This window comes from Leptopilina heterotoma, unplaced genomic scaffold, assembly GCF_015476425.1.
Source record: "Leptopilina heterotoma isolate Lh14 unplaced genomic scaffold, ASM1547642v1 Lhet_52, whole genome shotgun sequence".
In the NCBI taxonomy this organism is placed as follows: Eukaryota; Metazoa; Arthropoda; class Insecta; order Hymenoptera; family Figitidae; genus Leptopilina; species Leptopilina heterotoma.
In genome coordinates, this window is record NW_025111114.1 from 3,257,199 (window position 1) to 3,266,007 (window position 8,809).

The window sequence follows — 8,809 nt, forward strand, 5'->3', positions numbered from 1 at the left end:
GTTTTTTTATACAACCGTATGGTCAGTCTACAATATCGTTTCTAAAAATGCAACTAAAAAAAAATTTGTTTAATAAAATTGAAATTTAAAAAAAGTAAAATTAATAATATTTTTAATAATAATAATAATAGTTTTGGTTACGCGGCCATTTAATGTTAACTTTTTAGTTTTATTTTTAGTACTTTGTACGATTGGGCACGTTTATAAATAAATAAATAAAAATGTCAAGTAGAAATTAAAATTCAATTATTCATATTGCATTTCTTTATTTATCAAAGTATTCATCCATGAATATGTAAATATAATTATACAATTAGAAAAGTATAAAATTCTTATTTTAAAATTTGTGATCTGAAGTGTCATGGATTCTTCTTGCTTAAAACTTAGTCTTATATATAAATAACAGTCTTATTTAATAACTGCTATTTTTTCAATTTCACATATTTTATATTGTATATTCAGTATTTATATTTATCCCTTAAAAAAACAGAGTGAGTGTCGTGACTTAAGAATACAATTTTTTCAGTGCCAAAATCATAATAGAATCTATTTTCATGATTGGCAAATTAATAAATCGATGTATTGTCTTGCTCCCCGAGACTACTCTGAAATACATTCATTTATAATAATTTAAACTTGTTACAAAAAAAGACATAGACAGTACTCATTAAAATTTCAAAACGTATTTCAAAGTTCATTATACGACACAATTGATCAACTTTTTTTTTCTTCTTCTTTTTTGACCTAAACACAGAGGCCCTCAAAAACGCAAGATTTGCGAGCCACATCATTTAAGTCATTAAAGCACTTTAGAAAAATAATTTATTCCCTCCCTCATTAAAATTCTCTTTATACAATTTTATTTGATCTACGTATAAAAATCTCTATATACATAGATGGTAATTTCCCTAGAAAATATAAAAAGCCTCAGATAAAAATATCCTTTACCTGGTATTTCAAATTCAAAAATTTAATCACTAATAAATAGTTTAAACTTATTAATTTAGATATGCCACGAAATATACAAACACGTACACGTATAATGTACATGAAAATTAAATTTTTATAAATTGAATCGATTTAACAATCGTGGCCCGCTGAATGCAAAAAAAAATTGAGGACCCCCTTTGATCTTAAGGAGTTTTAAAATATTCTTTTTATAATCATATATTTCACGCGAGAGCAATATTCCTCCCAAGCGAGACCATATCTCTGCTGACATCGCCTATTGTCTCTAATTGAGCGATATATCAACATCAATGTCAAAAAGATTGCGTTATAATATGGCAAAAGATCTTTGACGACAATTAAACCAGCAATTGACCAGTGAAGAATAATGTCACCAAGATAATTCGGATGTCGAACGTAGCCCCATATGCCAGATACAATCAATCTTTTACCTCTTACAGTTGGAATTGTTTCCAAACCTGAAAAACAAACAAATAATTAAATATAGAGCTCCGTCGATTTTGGTGATAAAAAAATGAATTTTTATTAATTTTTTTATTAAACTCACGAGCCAGTCTGGGAGAAAGTGGATTTCTTCTGAATTCGTCCTTTTGAGAATTACAATATCTGTAGATACCATGGCCAATTGAATAACACACGACTAATAGTGCCAAAATGTATGGAGACTGAGAAACCCTGAAAATATTTTAGAATTAATTTCCACATTCAAGATTAATTAATTTTACAATTAACAATAATAATTATGCTCTCCGAGGAAAAATGCAACAAATTTTATGTCATTTTTGTCATTTTTGGAATAAAAATACACAAACAGACTTCGCACTAAATAATTAATTTTAAAAAAGTAGCAAAAAGAAACTTTCAAACTAAAAAAAGTTTAGTAAAAAAGCAGCTATTGAAAAATTAAACTTGACGACCAAAAAAAACTCGTTTTAGACACTTCACAGAACTGACAAAAATTTCATTCTATATATGTTATTTTCCTGACTTTTTCCTAATTTTCATCAAAAATATTTACTCCTTTCTTATTCTGCTAATAAATTAAATTCCTGCAACGAATTTTATTATTCATGAAAGAATTTAAATATTTATAAAAAAATTTAATTCTTGCCAAGAATTTTATAAAATTTTTAAAATAATTGATTTCTTACGAACAATTTTATGCAAATTCTAATTTAAATAATTGAATTCTTGAGAAAATTTTATTATTCATGAAAAGAATAGAATAGAATAGAATATATTTATTATGTCCTAGGTAAATTGTGTCGTAGGAATTGAATTCTTACGAAGATTTTTACAAATTTTTTTTTAAATAATTGAATTCTGTTTGGAAATTTTAGAAAAATAGTAGATATTGAAAATCATTGAATTGCGAAAAGTTTTTAAAAATAATTAAATTTTACAAAGAATTCTATTACAATTTTTGAGAAAAATAAAATGTCTGTGTGTTATTTTATTCAATTTTTTTGAAAATAATTGAAATCCTAAAGAGCATTTTATTATTTATGATAATAATTGAATTCTTGCGAACGATTTTATCTGAATTTTTGAAAATAATTGAATTTCCGAGAAGAAATTTATTTCTTTTAAAAATAATTGAATTTTGTAAAGAATTTTATTAAAATACTTCAAAATAATTGAAATTTAAGGAATAATTTGGTTATTTATCGACATAATTCAATTCTTTCGAAGAATTATTTAAATGTAAATAAGTGAATTCTTCGGAAGAATTTTATTAAAATCTAACAGAATAATTGAATTATTTCAAACAATTTTATTAAAATATTCGAAAATAATTGAATTCCTGTGAAAAATTTCTAATTTTTTTGTAAAAAATTGAATTCTTCCAAAGAATTTAAGACAACATTTGTTTTAAATAAATTTTTTCAAGGAATTGAAATTAAATTTTTAAGAATAATTACATTTTTCGTTAAAATGCTTGAAAATAATTGAAATTTCGGGAATAATTTTATTTTTTATGCAAATTAATTAAATTCTTTCGAAGAATTTTTTTAAAATAATTGAATTTTTCGATGAATTAATTTAAAATAGTATTATAAATAATTGAAATTCTTCGATGAGTTTCATTTATAAAAATAATTGAATTCTTGCTTAGAATTTTATTAAAAATTGGTTTAAAAAATTGAATTTCCATGAAAAATGTTATTATTAGTGAAAGTAATTGAATTATTGTGAAGAATTGTATAAAAATTTTGTTAAATAATTTATTTTTTCTCAATTTTTTTGAAAATGCTATTTTAAATTAATTGAATTCCTATGGAAATTTTATTATTTATGAAAATAATTGAATTTTGAATGAATTTTATCAATTATTTTTTTAAATAAACTAAAATTCAATTGAATTCTTTTGCGAAATTTTATGAAAATTCTAGATATGGAAAATAATTGAATTTTTTTGATTTCTAGTATTAGCGAATTTAAAGTTGTGAAAATTCTTTTAAAAAAAATCATAAATAGTAGCTTTTAGTGACTGAAATCTAAAAAAAAGTACTCAAATAGTAGCAAAACGTAAAAAAAGTAGTAAATAATAGGTTTTAGTAGATGAGTGAAAAGCCTGCACAATCAGAACCTAAAATTATTTTTTAATCTTTCTTCGGAGCCCGTATGACATATTTTCTAGAAACTTACTTGTTATAAAGTGCAAATCTTGCGGGTAGAGTGCAAACAAATGGATACATTAAATATCCAAAGCAGAGCATAAATCCAGTTCCCTCATACGCAACCTCAAAAGAACTCAAAAATGCACTTTCGAAAATCAAACCGTCAAGTACGTAAAGTATTTGCAAACTGGCTGCAATGAGCGCTGTCAAATTAAGTGTTTCAAGCGAAAGACTTTGAGATCCTTGGAAAATTTTTACAATTACAGCCACGGAGACAATAATCTGAAATTCAAATATTTTGTTAAATTTGCATCACTCGGAGTGAACTTCAATTTTTAATTATAATTTGTAAAAGACAGATAGATATTTGTGAAAATATAATAATAATAATAATAATAATAATAGAAATTTCAAAAGAAGGAAAAGATTAATTACCGATCCAATTAGAGTAGCTCGGATAAAATTGAACTTAATGTCTAAGGGTCCAAATCGTGGATTGGTTTCTCTTCCTTGCCAGAAATCATAGATATGATTATTGGTCGTTGCGTGTATATTCAAATTGGCTACTGACGCTCTGCCTCCTTTAATGTAGAGAACAATTGATAAAATTGTTCCATAAATTAATCCAACGAGTGTAAATTCTACACTATTGTTTAAAATGAAACTGCTAATTTGATATCCTTTGTACTCAGCGACGCCATACGCAATCATGACCAATATTCCAGTTAATAAACCTGCAAATATTATTATCAAACATTACACAATTGCTATAAAAACAATTTAGCCAAATCGATACAAATATTAAGAAAATTTTTAAAATGTGACACGCGTCAAATTTAATAATATATTTATTATTATTTACATTCAATACTGGACTTACCATTAATTCTGTATTTGAGTCTTCCAACTCTTGTTTGTTGACCTTCGACAATCCAACCAATTGGCACCAAAGACATTATACTCACAAAGAGCAAATAGCCCGCATATAGTAAAAATACATTGGCATTCAGGTATGATTTGATATCTTTACTGAAACGAAATTTCGACATGCTGCAGCGCTCTCTCGAGCATGCAATCTGCGGTAAGAGGATACTAACTGGTCCTATGAACATTAGCAATAATACTCCAAACCAGCCGCCCCATTCTTGTGGTTTGCTAAGGAGATCAACTTCTTTTTTGTGCTTTTCCGGAACTACTGTATCCAAAACCGAGCTATCTTCGTAAAGGGCACTTTTCTTTAAGTCCTGGAAAATTGTAAATAAATAAATAAATGAAAGATTAAAACAAGTAAATAAATAAAGCAAACAAATAAAATAAATAAAGCAAAAAAGATAAAATAAATTAGTAAATAAGACAAATAAAGGAATAAATAAATAAATGAATGAAACAAATAAATATAATTCGGAAGCAAAGAGGAAAAACCAAATTCGAATAAAAATGCCAACTTACTGAATCTCGAATCATAGAAAATCCTCTTTCTTTGCTCTCTCTGATACTGTCGTATGCTTGGGCATTCCTTTCAGTTGGAAGGGAAGCCGCGCGATCAATTGTTCTTGTAAGGGCAATTAGTCTTTGTTCTTGTTCAGCTTTCGCGACATTGGACATGATTCTTATGGAACGTCTCGTCAATTGTGGACCTTCACGAATCCGCGATTGAAGAGGGATCACATCTGAATCATCGTCTTGAATACTTCCACTGGCTTCACTTGAACCTTCTATCATAAAAACAAAGTCAGACATAAAATACAATATTGTCAAAAATAGCAGAAAAATATAATTTCAGGGTGTTCACAAGTTTCAGTTTATCAATTTCCCTGACAATTTACTGATGACATTAAAATTATTTTCCCTGACAAAATTCATTATTCTTTTACAGAAAAATATAAAAGTTTCGGGAAAAATGAGTAAAATTTATGAAATTTAATCATTCTTAAAAATTAAAAATTACAATATTATAACCTTTCCTGAATTCAATTATTTTCTACAATTTTCATCGAAACTTCATTTCTAAATCGATTATTTTAAATAATTTTCAGAAAGTTCTTCTAGAATTTTCTAGTTTTTTTCTTAAATCATTAGAATTTGAATTTCTTTATTTTGTCCTGGGAAACGCATGAGGACAAGCAATAAAAATACAGTTAAAGAAAACATTCGCCACCTTAATCTACAAATCTCGTAACTCCACTTTTGGTAAAAAATGACTTTTTCATGTAATTCGTAGTATTTTCAATAAATGAATATATATTTTAAAAAACATAATTGTAACATACACAATGAATAAAGCCAAAAATCATAATTTAAAATTGCAAAATGTACAGAAAACAATGGTGAGTCTCAGCAGTTTTCTTGCTTCCTTGTAAAGTTGCATCAAATGGAGTTACGAGGTTAGTAGATTAAGGTGACGACATACAATTCATAAATCAATTAACAAAAAGAATACAAAAAAGATTATTTAAAGTGTAATATTAAAAAAAAATTATAATAAAGAAATACTTACAATTAATTTTTTTAAAACAATTTAAAACTAATTTTTGAAAGATAATAGTTTTTTAATTACATACAATTGGAAATTTTACGAACAATTGAAATTTGGTAACTACTTTGTTACTGTCACTTCTTCAAAAATTATTTTCATCATTAGGTACGATTATTCATTTCTAGAATTTTCAACTAAAATTCTTGTCAATTTTTTGAAAATAATTTTTGAAAAAGTTCTTTGTCAATTTTCAAATTCTTTTTTTTTACAATTTAATTTTACAAAATTTCGATTCTTCTGACATTCTTCAATTAAATATATTAAAAAATTAAAAACTTCAAATAATTAAAAAAATTCCATTAAACTTATTGAGAAAAATTAATTCTATAGAATTCTTAATTAAAAGTATGAAAAGTTCAAATTTTCAAAGATTTTAATTTGAAATTCATTTTTAAATCAATATTTATTGGAAAATTCTATGAGAATTCAATTATTTAACTATAAAAATAAATATTTTATTAAACAATTGAATGTTTCTTAAAATTAAATTTTTATAAAGAATTTTATCAACTTATTTTTAAATAATTGAATTCTCTTGACAAATTCTAATAAAATTTTTAAGAATAATTGCATTTTTCAAAAAATTTGATGAAAATTGTATTAAAAATAATTGAAATTCTGCCAAGAATTTTATTAAAAGTTTTGAAAATAATTGAATTTCGGAGAAAAATGTTATTATTTATAAAGATAATTGAAATTTTTACCAGAATTTTTTTTAAATTTTTTAAACATAATTGGATTTCTGCGAAGAATTTTATTATAATTATTTTGAAAAAATTGAATTGTTATGCAAAGAATTTCATTTTATTATTTATGAAAATAATTGAATCCCTGTAAAAAATGTTATTATTTATGAAAATAATTTGTAAATAATTGAATTCCTGTGAAATTTTTATTATTTATGAAAATAATTGCATCTTTGCGTAGAATTTTATTAAAATTTTTTTTAACTAATTGAATTGTTTTAGAAATTTTTATTAAAGTTGTAGATATTAAAAATCATTGAATTGAGGAAAGTTTTTGAAAATAATTGAATTGCTGCAATTATTTGTAATTGCTTCAAAATTCAATTTGTTTTAGTGTTTTTAACTAAAATTCTTCTATAAATCCAATATTTTTAATGATCAATTCAATATATATTAAAAAATTTGACTAATTTCTAAAGAATTTTAGTTTAAAAATCTTTTTTTTAAATCTTACTTTTTTTATATTTCTAATTAAACTCATTTAAAATTGAAATTTTACAAAATTTTAAATCAAAATCTTTTAAAGTTTATCTACTTATGAAAATTGTAAACACAATTCTTTTAAAATTAAATTTTTTTCCTGACATTTCTCTGACTTCACTAAAATAAGGCCACCCTGATAAAATAAAAGAATACTAATAAATAATATAAAATTCTTACCTTTGCGCTCATCGTCTGAGATCTGTATAAGCCTTGAACTTCGTGCTGTCAATTTTCTACTTTGATTTGGAAGTCTACCTGGAGATCGTCTACTGGGTGATCGCCGACTCGGTGAATTTCGTGAAGGACTTTTTTTCACCTGTCCTCTTGTCCTCGTTGCGCTTCTTGATGTTCTTGTTGGCTGAAAGTTTAATTTAAAAAAACAATCTTTATTTAATACTTCAAATTTCTTTCAATACAAAAATTACTTTAGAAAAAGTTTCTTTCGTAATTTACAAGAAAAAAAAAAAATTCGAGCGCAACTGTAGAAAAATAGGAATCGTATGGCTTCCCTTCCTAGGCGTCTTCAACAGGTTTCCATTTCGCATTTAACGTTTTTCTTTCGAAATGAACAAAAAAAAAATCGAAATAAAAAAGCAGTTACTAAATTACATAAAATACAAGCAAAACAATAAAGCAAACTTTGAAAACTACATAATATTAATTATTAAGGAATGCTTTTAATGTAATTAACTCTAAAGAATAAAATTTTACGAGTCTTCAATATGGTCAGGACTCATGCTCACACTAATTAAGTATAATAAAATATTTAATATTAAAATTCACCTTCATATCGGCTTCCTTGACTAAAAATTTTGATCCTCCTTTAAATTGAACTTGATAATTAGTTCCTTTTACATTAACGACTTTTCCTTTTTGAAATTCCGAGGTATTTGGTTGTTTTGCGAGGACTTCCTCGCCTTCAATAAACTTCATGTTTCTGTAAGAAAATTATCTTTTAGCTTTATTTCTACTTGTCTAAAAATACATTTTCACCATTTTAAATATAAAGCTTTTGTTTTCTATTTTGAATTCTCTAATGAAAAAAACTATTTACTCCAAAACCCCCCTATTAATAGATATATTAAGAAGCCGGAGCTGTTTATATAATGAATATTAACAATTTATTTCTCGACATACGCATTAAGATTTAGAAAATTAATTTAATAGTGCAAAAAGTTGAATAACTTACGGTGATTTTTTCTTTTTTTCAGCATAAATGATATTCCAAACAGCAAACGGGGAGGTTATATGTATGTTTTTTTCAATAACACAATCTATAGACGCCAACAGCGTTCCTAAATTTGATGTTAGTAGACCACGCAAATGGCGCGTCGCGTCCTCAGTGTTGCCAACCCTATTTCACTAAAATTCAATTCATGCCATTCATGCCAAGCAGATTGTAAAATAAATATTAATACACGTTTTTCATTAATAGTTTTCTATTTTTTTTATTT

At 25.1% G+C, this 8,809-nt stretch overlaps 1 protein-coding gene across 1 annotated transcript; it reads right to left on the reverse strand.

Annotated features, from left to right (window-relative positions):
• Window positions 1-246: 246 nt before the first annotated feature.
• On the reverse strand, window positions 247-8,704 carry LOC122508032 (delta(14)-sterol reductase TM7SF2). The gene is made up of 9 exons (XM_043621103.1): window positions 8,545-8,704; window positions 8,139-8,292; window positions 7,533-7,713; window positions 5,040-5,305; window positions 4,471-4,834; window positions 4,026-4,324; window positions 3,619-3,872; window positions 1,517-1,644; window positions 247-1,427 (listed from the first exon to the last, which is right to left on the reverse strand). Exons 2-9 carry the CDS (start codon window positions 8,286-8,288, stop codon window positions 1,144-1,146), a joined length of 1,926 nt encoding a protein of 641 aa, XP_043477038.1. The 5' UTR covers window positions 8,289-8,292; window positions 8,545-8,704; the 3' UTR covers window positions 247-1,143.
• Window positions 8,705-8,809: the final 105 nt, after the last annotated feature.